Here is a 16107-nt window from a genome sequence, read left to right on the forward strand (position 1 = left end):
TTAACATCAGAATAATGTTTTCCTGCGCTTGCCTACATTAAGAATGAAACCATATTTGAAGTTTAAAGACACTGGGTAACCTTCTACACAGTCATCTCAGGTCTCGTCTGCTTTCTTTACATTCATTCATGAAAATAGTGCAAGGAGGAGAAAAACAACTCTCTCTGTGATATATATTCCACTCTACCAATTTCTCTCCTTCCCTCATTTCTCTCGCTCTTTCGCCATCTCTCTTTTTCTCCCTTTCCCTCTCCCTCTGCAGCTTTTTTCAGATAGAGGAGTGGAATGAAGGAAGAGCTGGGCATTGCCATGGCAACAGCTACCTGTTCTGTCATTGGGGCAATGGCAAGATGATGAGAGAGAGAGGGTGCAGCAGAAAACATACATGGATACAGTGCATCTAACTGGAAATCAGGTGCCCACCTAAAATACACAACACACCTAACCTTACCAAGCTAGTCTCAACACACCCAACCTTACCAAGCTAGTCTCAACACACCTAACTCAAAGACACACACAGAGAGAGAGACACACACAGAGAGAGAGAGACACAGAGAGAGAGAGACACAGAGAGAGAGAGACACAGAGAGACAGAGAGAGAGAGAGAGAGAGAGAGAGACACAGAGAGAGAGAGACACAGAGAGACACAGAGAGAGAGAGAGAGAGAGAGAGACAGACACAGAGAGAGACAGAGAGAGACAGAGAGATGCAGGGAGAATGATGGAGCGAGAGAGAGAGATGCAGGGAGAATGATGGAGCGAGAGAGAGAGATGCAGGGAGAATGATGGAGCGAGAGAGAGAGATGCAGGGAGAATGATGGAGCGAGAGAGAGAGATGCAGGGAGAATGATGGAGCGAGAGAGAGGTGCAGAGAGAATGATGGAGCGAGAGAGAGACGCATGGAGAATGATGGAGCGAGAGAGAGATGCATGGAGAATGATGGAGCGAGAGAGAGATGCAGGGAGAATGATGGAGCGAGAGAGAGATGCAGGGAGAATGATGGAGCGAGAGAGAGATGCAGGGAGAATGATGGAGCGAGAGAGAGATGCAGGGAGAATGATGGAGCGAGAGAGAGATTCAGGGAGAATGATGGAGCGAGAGAGAGACGCAGGGAGAATGATGGAGTGAGAGAGAGATGCAGGGAGAATGATGGAGCAAAATAAAGATTCTGGGAAAATGAGAGTGAGGGGAGAAAAGAGAGAGAGAGCAAGGGAAGAATAAAAAATAGATTGAGAGAGAGAGAGAGAGATGCAGTGAGAGAGAGAGAGTTCTGAAAGAGAGTGAGATACTCTACTGTTGATGGATGAGAATTAACAGGAAAGGGAGGATGGGAAAGGAGGGGGAGAGGAGGCATCCAATGACAAAGCAGTTGCTATGCCAAAACCAGGAGGATGTTTGGAGGGTGAGTGTCAGAATGCTGCAGCTATGATGACCAGAGCATACTACCAAAAATGCACGCACGCACGCACGCACGCACGCACACACACACGCACACACACGCACAAAACATAAATAGATGACAGAAAATAGAGTAGATAGAATGTAACCAAATAGATAGGATAAACAATTCAGATTCTGTACGCAGTGATGCTTACATACGCACACTTACGCACCCCATAGGTGTGTTGGTAAAGGTTAGGTGTGTTGTGTATTTTAGGTGGGCACCTGATTTCCACTTAGATGCACTGTATCCATGTGTGTTTTCTGCTGCACCCTCTCTCTCATCATCTCACCATTGCCATTGCCCCAATGACAGAACAGGTAGCTTAAATAAAAGTAGTTAAATAAAGGTTAATTTTAAATGAAATAAAAATAAAAACACAAGCACACACCCACACCCACACCCCCACACACACACACACACACACACACACACACACACACACTACCCACTCTCCTACCTGTGATGTCGAGGGATAGCAGGTGAGCGGGGGTGCGTCGTCCCAGGTGCCAACGAGGTTTCTCGGCCACGGGGGGTCCCAGGGAGGTGCTGCTCCACCCCACTAGAGGGCGATCTGACCCACAGGGGGACGGGGAGGGAGAGGGGGGCGGGTCCGTACCCCTACTGATACTTACTGAGGAGGTCTCATCCTCCTCACACACCTGCCCCTTAGACGCCGGCTGAAGAGGAGGAGGGAGGAGAGGTGATGGAGGAGGGGTGACGGGAAGGAAGGAGTTACACGTAGATTCCTAGACTAGAGACTATTTGTGTTGCGACGTTTCCAATTGACATGAAACTCTCATTTTCTGTTTGACATCAAGCAGTCAACTTCGAATTGTAGCAATGGAAAAGATGGATTCCCATTATCAAACAATATGCTAGCATATCCAGATACATAGACCCCAGCACCTAAAAATCAGCTGTAGAACATTTGTAGAATAACTACAACTTGTACAAGAACGAAATACAGGTCATTAAAGGTCCATTAAAGTACAGGTTAAATCAAATAAAGGCGTTCATATTTACCAGGAAGATGAAGTCAGGTCTCTTGTTGTTGAGGGAGACAGGGGAGCGGCTGAGGGTGGTGGACGTGTCGTCAGAACTCTGGGAGGAAGCTGTTGGGTGGCGGAACGTCTGGCCTGTTAGCTTGGTGTCATACAGCTGCTCTTCAAAGTCTGGTAGAGACGCATACACATACGTATGGTGTCAGACACACATCGTACCAGACACACACAGGTACACGCATGCACACACACGGCAACAGACACGGGCGCGCACATAAACACACACACATACAAGCCACAACAACCTCGGAGTTAGTCAAGTTGCAGAGCATCCATCCCATTAGCTGCTTCTTGAAGTCTGTCCGGCGCAGAACACTAGTTAGCCACATGCTAAGTGGAGGCTTGGAGGAGTGGACACAAGAGAACAAAATGTGGAGTCCACCTCATGCAACGATTCTTTAGCACTCACTGATTCACTACTCTTTCCCGTTTCCCTCTATTTTTCTCACACTTTCTTTGGCAATGTTGCTCTCCACCTGCTGTCTCGACTTCCTCCTGCCTTTCTTTCTTGTCCCTTGTTGCTTCCTCACTCCGTCCTCCTCTCCTCCTGTTTCTCTCGAAGCTGCAGGACTCCACCTCAGGCCATTGTAAACATACTGATTACCATTCCACAACCCACCCCCCCCCTTAAAACTCACCATACACAACCCCCTAGCCATTCATTTCCCCCAAAACACACTCCCCTAAACCTCCACTCACCCCACCAGCAGCCCCATATCCCTCCAAGCCCCCCCCCCCCCATAAACCCTGTCCCACCCCCAAACTCCTTCTGACAGTATTTGGGGGCGGGGGTGTGAGGGGGGGGGGGGGTGATTGAACTTGCTCTCTGGGACATTATGGATGCCTTCCTCCTGGTGTAGGGTTGCCTAGCAATGCATCGCCTGGGGATAATGGAATACCACTTCAATCATCAATGGCCCCCAGCAAATCCCCCTTAACAGAAGAGGGAAGACCTGCCCACTGATTATAGTTAACCAACTTACTGGGAGCCTGTGGTTGTCAGGTCTGCTTCTGGTCTGGCTATGGCAACACAGATCTGGCAACTTGGCCATCTAACATCAAACGTAACATCCCCAGTTAACTTAGGACTATTCAAGGTGAACCGGTCATAACCTTCTAGTGAACGTGGAATGAGGGAGAGTTTAAGTAAGAACTTATTCAGGACTTCCTTGATTGCATCACTTCACTTGTTTCGCTGTATTTGCTGCAACGTCATGAAATCAAATCAAATGTTATTTGTCACATGCACCGAATACACAGGTGTAGACCTTGCCATGAAATGCTTACTTACCAGCCCTTAACCAACAATGCAGTTTCAAGAAAAATAAGAGTTAATAAAAAATATTTACTAAATAAAGTAAAGTAAAAAATAAAAGAGCAACAATAAAATAATAATAACGAGGCTATATACAGGGGGTACCGGTCAATCCTGGGTAGCCATTTGATTAGCTGTTCAGCATACGCACAAGAAACCTTGTTGGCACCTGGGACAACGCACCCCCGCTCACCTGCTATCCCTCGACATCACAGGTAGGAGAGTGTGTGTGTGTGTGTGTGTGTGTGTGTGTGTGTGTGTGTGTGTGTGTGTGTATGTGTGTATGTGTGTGTGTGTTTTTATTTTGATTTTATTTAAAATTAACCTTTATTTAACTACTTTTATTTCAGCTACCTGTTCTGTCATTGGGGCAATGGCAATGGTGAGATGATGAGAGGGTGCAGCAGAAAACACACATGGATACAGTGCATCTAAGTGGAAATCAGGTGCCCACCTAAAATACACAACACACCTAACCTTACCAACACACCTAGGGGTGCGTAAGTGTGCGTATGTAGAAGCTGTTCAGAAGCCTTTTGGACCTAGACTTGGCAGGTAATTTGCCCCCGGTGATGCGTTATGCAGAACGCACTACCCTCTGGAGAGCCTTAAGGTTGAGGGTGGAGCAGTTGCCGTACCAGGCTGTGATACAGCCCGACAGGACGCTCTCAATTGTGCATCTGTAAAAGTTTGTGAGTGTTTTTGGTAACAAGCCAAATTTCTTCAGCCTCCTGAGGTTGAAGAGGCGCTGTTCGCCTTCTTCACCACGCTGTCTGTGTGGCTGGACCATTTCAGTTTGTCCGTGATGTGTACGCCGAGGAACTTAAAACGTTCCACCTTCTCCACTACTGTCCCGTCGATGTGGATAGGGGGGTGCTCCTTCTGCTGTTTCCGGAAGTCCACGATCATCTCCTTTGTTTTGTTGATGTTAAGTGAGAGGTTATTTTCCTGACATCACACTCCGAGGGCCCTCACTTCCTCCCTGTAGGCCGTCTCGTCGTTGTTGGCAATCAAGCCTACCACTGTAGTGTCTGCAATCTTGATTGAGTTGGAGGCGTGCATGGCCACGCAGTCATGAGTGAACAGGGAGTACAGGAGAGGGCTGAGAACGCACACTTGTGGGGCCCCAGTGTTGAGGATCAGCGGGGTGGAGATGTTGTTTCCTACCCTCACCACCTGGGGGCGGCCCGTCAGAAATTCCAGGACCCAGTTGCACAGGGCGGTGTCGAGACCCAGGGTCTCGAACTTAATGACATGTTTGGAGGGTACTACGGTGTTAAATGCTGAGCTGTAGTCGATGAACAGCATTCCTACATAGGTATTACTCTTGTCCAGATGGGATAGGATAGTGTGCAGTGTGATTGAGATTGTGTCGTTTGTGGACCTATTGGGTCGGTAAGCAAATTGGAGTGGGTCTCGAGTATCAGGTAGGGTGGAGGTGATATGATCCTCTACTAGTCTCTCCAAGCACTTCATGATGACAGATAGTCGTTTAGCTTAGTTAGCTTTCTTGGGAACAGGAACAATGGTGGCCCTCTTGAAGCATGTGTGCACAGCAAACTTGGATAGGGATTGATTAAATATGTTCGTAAACACACCAGTCAGCTGGTCTGCGCATGCTCTGAGGACACGGCTCGGTATGCCGTCTGGGCTGGCAGCCTTGTGAGGGTTAACACATTTAAATGTTTTACTCACTTTGGCCACGGTGAAGGAGAGCACACAGGTTTTGGTAGCGGGCCGTGTCAGTGGCACTGTATTGTCCTCAAAGCGAGCAAAGAAGTTGTTTAATTTGTCTGGGGGCAAGACGTCGGTGTCCGCGACAGGGCTGGTTTTCTTTTTGTAATCCGTGATTGACTGTAGACCCTGCCACATACGTCTCGTGTTTGAGCCGTTGAATTGCAACTCTACTTTGTCTCTATACTGACGCTTAGCTTGTTTGATTGCCTTGCGGAGGGAATAGCTACACTGTTTGTATTCGGTCATGTTCCGGTCGCCTTGCCATGCTTAAAAGCAGTGGTTTGTGCTTTCAGTTTTGCGCGAATGCTGCCATCAATCCACGGTTTCTGGTTAAGGAAGGTTTTAATAGTCACCGAGGGCACAACATCACGGATGCACTTGCTAATAAACTCGCTCACCGAGTCAGCGTATACATCAATGTTGTTGCCTGAGGCTATCCGGAACATATCCGAGTCCACCTGATCGAAGCAATCTTGAAGCGTGGAATCCGATTGGTCAGACCAGCATTGAACAGACCTGACCACGGACGTTTCCTGTTTTAGTTTCTGTCTATAGGCAGGGAGTAACAAATTGGAATCGTGGTCAGATTTGCCGAAAGGAGGGCGGGAGAGGGCTTTGTATGCGTCGCGGAAGTTAGAGTAGCAATGATCCAGAATGCTGCCAGCTTGAGTCGCGCATTCGAAATGTTGATAAAATGTAAGGCCTTCCTCTGACACTGCCTGCTATAGAGATCCTGGATGGCAGGGAGCTTGGCCCCAGTGATGTTCTGGGCTGTACACACTACCCTCTTTAGCACCTTGCGATCGGAGGCTGAGCAGTTGCCATACCAGGCAGTGATGGAACCAGTCAGGACGCTCTTGATGGTGCAGCTGTTGAGGAAGCTTGTCAGTGAAGCTTGTCAGTGAAGACACTTGCCAGTTGGTCAGCGCATGCTCGGAGTTCACGTCCTGGTAAACTGTCTGTTGACCTGTTTAAAGGTCTTACATCAACTACGACGAGGGTGATCACACAGTCGTCTGGAACAGCTGGTGCTCTCAGGCATGCTTCAGTGTTGCTTGCCTTGAAGCACGCATAGAAGTAATTTAGTTTGTCTGGTAGGCTTGTTTCACTGGGCAGCTTGCGCCTGGGCTTCCATAATAGTTTGCAATCCCTGCCACATCCAACATGCATCAAAGACAGTGTAGTAGGATTCAATCTTAGTCCTGTATTTATGCCTTGCCTGTTTGATGGTTCGTCTGAGGGCATATCAGGATTTTTTTATAAACGTCTGGGTTAGAGTCCCGCTCCTTGAAAGTGGCAGCTCTACCCTTTAGCTCAGTGCCGATGTTGCCTGTAATCCATGGCTTCTGGTTGGGGTATGTACGTACTTTCACAGTGGGGACAACCTCATCGATGCACTTATTGATGAAGCTGGTGACTGATGTGGTACACTCCTCAATGCCATCGGATGAGTCCCTGAACATATTTCTAGTCTGTGCTAGCAAAACAGTCCTGTAGCTTAGCATTTGCGTCATCAGACCACTTCCGTACTGACCGAGTCACTGGTAATTCCTACTTTAGTTATTGCTTGTAAGCAGGAATCAGAAGGATATAATTATGGTCAGACTTGCCAAATGCAGGGCGAGGGAGAGCTTGGCATGCGTCTCTGTGTGTGAAGTAAATGTGGTCTAGAAAATGTTTTCTTCTCTTGTTACACATGTAACATGCTGGTAGAAATTAGGTAAAACTAATTTAAGTTTCCATGCATTAAAGTCCCCGGCCACTAGGAGCACCGCCTCTGGATGAGCATTTTCCTGTTTGCTTATGGCTTTATACAACTCGTTGAGTTCGGTCTTAGTGCCAGCATCGGTTTGTGGTGGTAAATAGACAGCTATGAAAAATATAGACGGAAACTCTCTTGGTAAATAGTGTGGTCTACAGCTTATGATAAGATGCTCTACCTTAGGCGAGCAAAACCTCGAAACTTCCTTAATATTTGATTTAGTGCACCAGCTGTTATTGACAATAAGACACAGACCGCCATCCCTTGTCTTACCAGAGGCAGCTGTTCTGTCTTGCCAGTGCACAGAAAAACCAGCCAACTGTATATTATGTATGTCGTCGTTCAGCCACGACTCAGTGAAACATAAGATATTACAGTTTTTAATGTCCCGTTGGTAGAATAGTCTTGAACGGAGCTCATCCAGTTTATTCTCCAATGATGCACGTTGGCCAATAGGACGGACGGTAGAGGTGGGTTACACACTCGCCAACAAATTCTCACAAGGCACCCGGACCTGCGTCCCCTGTATCTGTGTCTTCTCTTCACGTGATTTAAGGGGATTTGGGCCTGGTCGGGTATATGGAGTAAATCCTTCGCGTCCGACTCGTAAAAGAAAGAAATATTTGTCTAGTTCGAGGTGAGTTATCGCTGTTCTGATATCCAGAAGCTCTTTTCAGTCATAAGAGACGTTGGCAGAAACATTATGTACAAAATAAGTTACAAATCACGTGAAAAAACACACAAAATAGCACAATTGGTTAGGAGCCCGTAAAACAGCAGCCATCTCCACCTGCGCCATTACACTCATTTCTCAAATCTAGCCTGAGTGCCGGTCTGTTTATGTTGTAGATATGTGGTAATGGAGTATGGGCCTGAGGGCACACATTTAGTGTGTTGAGAATTATGTAACTGCCTTAATTTTGCCTTGGCTGCAGCTAATGGGGATCCATAAGAAATACAAATACAAAATGTTACGATGTCAATTCCTTGTCACCTTCTCACCAAGGCAAATTCTGGGTATGTGTAAATGTAATTAGCAAATAAAGGTGCTTCTGATTGCATGGCAAAAAATATTTGGCTTGACATTGAGCAATTGACTTGGCAAGAGTACAAACAGATCTGGGATCAGGCTACAATAAAAGTGCTTTGTGGTGCAAAAATCAAAAACAAAAATCTATGCCAGTGATTCTGTTTAATGTATTAGTCTAGCTATTGGGAGTAGAAGAAGCTGTCCTCATCTATCAGACTGCAGTCTCAGTCTTTCAACATCACAAAACACAAAAGAGTGCCTATTCTCATCCAAGGCTGCTCTTAATGTGAGTTGACACCAGCAGCAAAAAGGTACAAGACAAGTATGCCACTCTAAATGTAGGAATTAATTCATCATGATATAGAAATAACAGAATTAGAGTTTTTTTAAATTGTGTTATTGCAAGGAGCACAGATAACTATAGGTGAGTATTATATGCCAGATAATATAGAACTGTCTTTTGAAAAATATATTTAAAAATAAGTTCATCTCAATTAGATGCAGTGGTGTAAAGTACTTAAGTAAAACTACTTTAAAGTACTACTTAAGCTGTTTTTTGGGGTATCTGTACTTTACAATTTATATTTTTGACAATTTTTACTTCACTACATTCCTTAAGAAAATATTGTACTTTAAACTCCATTAATTTTCCTTGACACCCAAAAGTACTCGTTACATTTTGAATGCTTAGCAGGACAGGAAAATAGTCAAATTCATGCCCTTATCAACCGAACATCCCTGGTCATCCCTACTGGCTCTGATCTGGCGGACTCACTAAACACACATGCTTTGTTTGTAAATGATGTCTGAATGTTGGAGTGTGCCCGTGGCTTTCCGTAATTTAAAAAAACAAGTAAATGGTGCCATCTGGTTTGCTTAACATAAGGAATTTGAAATGAATTATACTTTTACTTTTGATACTTAAGTATATTTTAAACCATATACTTTTACTCCAGTAGAATTTTACTAGGTGACTTTTACTTTTACTTGAGTCATTTTCTATTAAGGTATCTTACTTTTGCTCAAGTATGATAGTTGGGTACTTTTTCCACCACTGATTAGATGTTTGTCTCTAAATATGCAGATTTGGAGGAAAGTGAGTTAGTTGGATTCAAGGACAGCAACTCTCTCTCCAGACATGATTGAGCAGCTTAACACTGACTCCATCTCAAATGGCACCCTATTCCCTCTATGGTGCACTACTTTTGACCAGGACCAATAGGGCTACAGTATGCTGCTTGTCGACTGTAACACCAGTGTTGCACTAGTCTATACACCCTTATGTTATACTAGGGAAATTGTGTTTGCTTAACTCTGGCTGACAGCGAAGACTTGTGAAGAGAAGAATCCACAACCTCTGCATAATAAAAACCGTTGCTTTGTGAGAATATTTTAGAGTTCACAGTTAGCCATTGCTATGCAAATTATAGCTGAAAAGTTCCAGTGGATTGGCTTTGGCCCCAAGTGAGGGCAGTGTTAATCAATCAAATGTATTTATAAAGCCCTTTTTACTTCAGCAGATGTCACAAAGTGCTTTACAGAAACCCAGCCTAAAACTCCAAACAGAAAGCAATGCAGATGTAGAAGCACGGTGGCTAGGAAAAACTCCCTAGAAAGGCAGGAACCTAGGAAGAAACCTAGAGAGGAACCAGGCTCTGAGTGGTGGCCAGTCCTTTTCTGGCTGTGCCGGGTGGAGATTAAAAGAGTTCATGGCCATTTAAGGCCAGATTGGTCTTCAAGATGTTCAAACGTTCATAGATGACCAGCAGGGTCAAATAATAATCACAGTGGTTGTAGAGGGTGCAACAGGTCAGTACCTCAGGCGTAAATGATGGCGCAGTGAGACACGGGTGCCAGCTTGCATAGATGGGAAAGTCTGAGCCTTTTGGGAAAAACACTGAGGTAAATCCTGTATGGAAATGTGTCAATATATTTAGAGAATAAAAGCCATTAAAAGCTATACGATTGACGCTAAAACATGCTAATGCTAAATCCTGAACAAGTAAGATCTTGCTACAATGGAAAGGAAAATACCTGTCTATTTGTGGAAAAATCATCCAAGATGAACTCTTTAGTCATATCACAGTTGACCTATTTGCGTATGGTTTTGCCTACACCTAGCGACCTGCTTTTTAAATTATATGAACAAAAAATATTCAATTTTATTTGGAATGGCAAGCCTGTCAGGGGCCTATTTATGTAACGAATAAGAATTCGGAGGGCAGAAATGATTAAATATTAAAGCATTCGACCTCACACTAAAGGCATCAGTCATACAAAAGTTATACTTAAATCCAAACTGGTTCTCTAGTAAATTGGTAGGAATGTCTAACCCCATGATCAAGAATGGCCTTTTTCCCTGTATTCAGATTACAACTGCTCACTTTCGGTTGTTTGAAAAGGAAATAATGTCCAAAATATCGCTATTTTTTAAACAAGCCTTAGAAGGTTGGTTGCAATTTCAGTTGGTTGCAATTTCAGAACAAATAATACCACAAATACTGTGGTTAAACTCAAATATACTAATTGATTAAAAAAAACTATTTTTCGATGAAATGTTTAAAAAAGGTATAATCTTAGGGAATGATATCATAAATAGGACTGGTGGAGTTACGTCACACATGCAGCTAACACAGACATATGTATATGTCTGGTCTACCCTAGATTACAAGCAACTAATTGCAGCATTACCACAAAAATGGAAGAGGCAAGTAGAAGGGGAAAAAAGTAAGGAACTTGTCTGTCGGCCCTGCATTAAAGAACATAAATGGTTAAAGAAAATTGTGATAAATAAAAACATATACCAATTTCACTTGGACCAAAAAAGGACCAAAAAATTGACAGCTGTGCCATATAAATTGCAAAATAGTTGGGAAGAGATGTTTGATGTACCCATTCCATGGCACATGGTTTATGAATTGACACGCAAAACAACGCCGGATTAAAAATTCAAATTTTCCAATTTAAATCACTATACAAAATTCTTGCAACCAATAGAATGTTATATATATATAGGGTATACAATCTTCCCAGCTCTGCAGATTTTGCTGTGAGGAGGTAGAGTCATTTGATCATTTATTTTGGTACTGTCCATATGTAGCTCATTTTTGGTCACAGGTCCAGGAATGGCTGAAAAATTGCAACATTTGCCTAGAACTAACGCTGCAGATAGCAATACTATGTGATTTGAAAAGCCATTGTCAATCAATCAATAATATTATAATTATTTTAGCAAAAATAATTATAATTCTATGAGAATAGAAAGGTTCAGTACTTTTGTGAAACATCACAGCACAGTTGAAAAATATATGGCAAAATAGAAATCCAAAATGGATGGTGTTAAGAGATATATGTGAAGGGTTGAATGGAGCTGAAGGGTGGAACTAATAACAAGATAACCAATGTAAAACATACGGGTCTTTAAAATGTATATAGGTTAAAAAAAAAAGTGAAATAGCACAGTTACAAATAGAAATCAAACTGGATGGACATCAGAAATAGAGGAAAAAAAATGGCACAGAATATATAACTATTGTAAAATAGATTGTGTCTGTAAAATGTGTACAATATGTATAAACTGAAGGTAGAAGCCTAGGTGTTATTGTTTATTAGTTTACTCCAGTTGGGGGAAGGGTGGTAGGGTTTGCGTGGAATAATAAAGGTATATTCTAAAAAAAGTATAAGTAGTATATAGGTATGAATGTTTATGTATGCATATGTATGCATATGTACTGTACATGTATGTATATGGATATATATTTACCAAAAAAAGATATGGGGGATTGGAAATGATGCAGACAATTACATTGATGGAAGCAACAAATCTTTCCCACAATATTAAGCTGATCCACCCCTAAATAGAAACAAATAGAAGAAAATGCGGAGCAAGTAAAACTGACATCTACATTAAGGGAAAAAGCGCAATTGGCCGCCCCAGGCTCATTTGTTGTTGTTCTTGTTTGGTTTGTTAAACAGTGGAGAGGAGCTCCAGCATCAAGGGGAGAAAAGTAGACATCGTAGTAGACAGTCCGCTGCTCTATCGCACGTGCAATGATGTTCAATGATGTTCAATGATGTTCAATAAGGGGAAAAAAGTGTTCATTGTAGTAAGGCCGTGTAAAATCGCAAACAGACTTGGCAGTTTCACCACTAAGGATTCGAACTTAAAAGTAACAATACAACGAGTTGAAAAAAAGTGACTGGAGGTGCCTAATGGCACCCTATATCCTATGTAGTGCACTACTTTTGACCAGGGCCCATACGGAGCCAGTTGGGACGAAATGATAAGCTTGCTACTGTTTGTTATGCAAGCAGAAGAATGCACAGTGATGCCGAAACGTTGGTGGTTTACCCATTAAATTACTGGGAGCTTGTATATAGAGTGTGCGACTCCATTTAATTTTACGCTAATAATAGTCAACAGGAATCCTTCAACTGAATACACAGAACACACGCACAGAATCACTTGCCAATTAGCTAGATGTCACGCAACTCAAGTTCAACTCACCAGATCGCATGCAGAGATAGAGGGAGGAGGATGGCGGGCAGAGAGAGACACGTAGCTAGTCCATATGGTTACTGGCATACACTACAGTATAGTAAAGGAATAGGACAGGGCTATTGGGGTCTATTGGCACTGGTTGGTGTGTGAAGGTATGCTAGACACTCCCACACACACACACACACACAGCGATAATTAGGGCCAGTCCCCCCCTCCTCCTCCCTCCCATCATTAACCCCTTGTCCAGACAAGTCGCCCTCTCCACTCATGCATCACTAAGTGTGTGTGTTTTGTTTGTATGCACTATATCCGTGTGTGTGTGTGTGTGTGTGTGTGCCCTTTCATACTCAGACCCAGCCACCCCTAACAAGACAAGCAACTGGGACCGGTTAAAAATGGGGTCACCCTTTCTTATCTCCCCAGTGAAGGAATGGGGGGAGTACAGGAGGAACAATACCCCTCTTTCAGTCCAACGAGGTCGTCTGATAACATACAGCCTGTCTATCCCTCTTCTGTCTCATTCTTTTCTTCTGTCCATCTCGGTCTGCCCATGTCCCCAATGGCACCATATTCCCTATGTAGTGCACTACTTTTGACCAGGGGGCTATGGGGAACCGTATGGGTCCTGGTCAAATGTAGTGCACTATATAGGGAATAGGGTGACATTCGGGTTGCAGCTTCTGTCTCATTCCTCTGTACTCGTGATTGAACATTGACAATCGATGATTAGCCTATTCTAAGGAGGGCCTTAGGGTTGGTGGAAAGGCTATGGGTGGTTTTGTACAGTTATGACTGTCAATATGGAGTTTGTTGTAGCTAGTGACCAGATTAATGATTCCTTTCCCATCGGTCTTTGTTGATGACATGAAAATGATCAGCAGTAAAAATGGAGGTAATATCTCCGCAATATTATCCACTCCTTCAAGGACTCAGGCGGAGGGTTGACAAGGGAATGAGGAAAGGACACAAGGACAGAATGGGTGCAGGGAGCAAGGGGTCAAGGGGGTAAGAAAGGGAGACATTTAACAGATTGGAATCAACCCCAGATCCAACTAAGTGAGTGACAATCAATCCGTGGTCTCATGTCAGATCAGTGATCATTTCAAGGAAGGAAGGATGCATTTCAAACATATTCGAACAGGGCCTTGAACACAAAACTCACAATCTCTATGCTTAAGTCCCAAATGGCACCCTATTCCCTATGTACATGGCCCATAGGGCTCTGGTCAAAAGTAGTGCACTACATAGGGAATAGGGTGCCATTTGGGACGTAGTCTAGCGCTGTCCCTATACAAAGACCACTACAGTGGTTGACCATCCAGGCTTGTTTTAACAACAGTTCAATAGCCAGTATTGAATAGAGAGAATAGCAATAGATTATCTGTCTGTATAATAGGACTAATACAATTAACATCTAGCGCCTGAAGAGCTCAGGCCTGCACTGACAACACCTATTTCTGGTTGACAAACGACTATAAGGCTTCTAAACTAACACACACACACACACACACACGCAGTATCAGTCAAAGGTTTGGACACACCTACTCATTCAAGGGTTTTTCTTTAATTTTAATATTTTCTACATTGTAGAATAATAGTGAAGACATCAAAACGATGAAATAACACATATGGAATCATGTCGTAACCCAAAAGGTGTTAAACAAATTCTTCAAAGTAGCAGCTCTTTGCCTTGATGACAGCTTTGCACAATCTTGGCATTCTCTCAACCAGCTTCACCTGGAATGCTTTTCCAGCAGTTTATATTTTATATTTGTGATTCTTCAAAGTAGCCACCCTTGATGACTTTGCATTCTCTCAACCAGCTACATGAGGTAGTCACTTGGAATGCTTTTCAATTAATAGGTGTGCCTTGTTAAAAATGAATTTGTGGAATTTGTTTCCTTCTTACTGTGTTTGAGCCAATCAGTTATGTTGTGACAAGGTAGGGGTGGTATATAGAAGATAACCCTATTTGATAAAAGACCAAGTCCATATTATGGCAAGAATAGCTCAAATAAGCAAAGAGAAACGACAGTCCATCATTACTTAAAGGCATCAGTTCATCCAGAAAAAGTTCAAGTGCAGTCAAAAACAACATGATGAAACTGGCTCTCATGAGGACCACCACAGGGAAGGAAGACCCAGAGTTACCTCTGCTGCAGAGGATAAGTTCATTAGAGTTAACTGCACCTCAGTTACCTTTATTTGCAGCCCAAATAAATGTTTCACAGAGTTTAATTAACAGACACATCTCAACATCAACTGTTCAGAGGAGACAGCGTGAATCAGGCCTTCATGGTCGAATTGTTACAAAGAAACCACTACTAAAGGACACCAATAATAAGAAGAGACTTGCTTGGGCCAAGAAACATGAGCAATGGAAATTAGACCGGTGGAAATCTGTACTTTAGTCTGATGAGTCCAAATTTGAGATTTTTGGTTCCAACCGCCATGTCTTTGTGAGACGCAGAGTAGGTGAATGGATGATCTCCGCATGTGTGATTCCCACGTGAAGCATGGAGGAGGAAGCGTGATGGTATGGGGGTGCTTTGCTGGTGACACTGTCTGTGATTTATTTAGAACTCAATGCACACTTAACCAGCATCGATATGCCATCCCTTCTGGTTTGCGCTTAGTGAGACTATCAATTGTTTTTCAACAAGACAATGACCTAACACACCTCCAGGCTGTGTAAGCAAGAAGGAGAGTGATGGAGAGCTGTATCAGATCACCTGACCTCAAGTTTGGGATGAGTTGGACCGCAGAGTGAAGGATAAGCAGCCAAAAAGTGATCAGCATATGTGGGAACTCCTTCAAAACTGTTTGAAAAGCATTCCAGGTGTAGCTGGTTGAGAGAATGCCAAGATTGTGCAAAGCTGTCATCAAGGCAAAGGGCAGCTACTTTGAAGAATTTGTTTAACACTTTTTGGAATTCTACAGTACATGATTCCATATGTGTTATTTCGTCATTTTGATATCTTCACTATTATTCTACAATGTACAAAATAGTAAAAATAAAGAAAAAGCCTTGAAGAGTAGGTGTGTCCAAACCATTGACTGATACTGTACACACAGATACACACAGACACACCGTGACAACGCTCTAATTTAAGACCAAGAAGACAGACCATTAATCATGAGAACAGACCATTTAACCAGTCAATTAGTTACATGGTTCTAAAAGTTGAAAGAGTGAACTTGACTTAAATTGTCTAGCAACAACAGTACTAATAAAATAGTCCCGAAAGTGCAAGCACT

The 16107-nt window shown here is 43.3% G+C and overlaps 1 protein-coding gene across 5 annotated transcripts in view; it reads right to left on the reverse strand.

The window, feature by feature from the left end:
- Nucleotides 1-16107, reverse strand: part of nhsl2 (NHS-like 2) — a 148443-nt gene that overhangs the window by 12606 nt on the left and 119730 nt on the right. For 4 of the 5 annotated variants that reach the window (XM_055938521.1, XM_055938522.1, XM_055938523.1 and 1 more), the window contains exons 3-4: nucleotides 2467-2615; nucleotides 1901-2120 (exon numbers count right to left, since the gene is read on the reverse strand). In XM_055938521.1, the coding sequence (XP_055794496.1) occupies nucleotides 1901-2120; nucleotides 2467-2615 (369 nt within the window). Of the gene's footprint in view, nucleotides 1-187; nucleotides 1413-1900; nucleotides 2121-2466; nucleotides 2616-16107 lie in introns of those variants that run through there. The other variant, XM_055938525.1, reaches the window with a different exon arrangement.

The sequence above is a fragment of the Salvelinus fontinalis genome, chromosome 11 (genome assembly GCF_029448725.1).
Source record: "Salvelinus fontinalis isolate EN_2023a chromosome 11, ASM2944872v1, whole genome shotgun sequence".
Lineage (NCBI taxonomy): Eukaryota > Metazoa > Chordata > Actinopteri > Salmoniformes > Salmonidae > Salvelinus > Salvelinus fontinalis.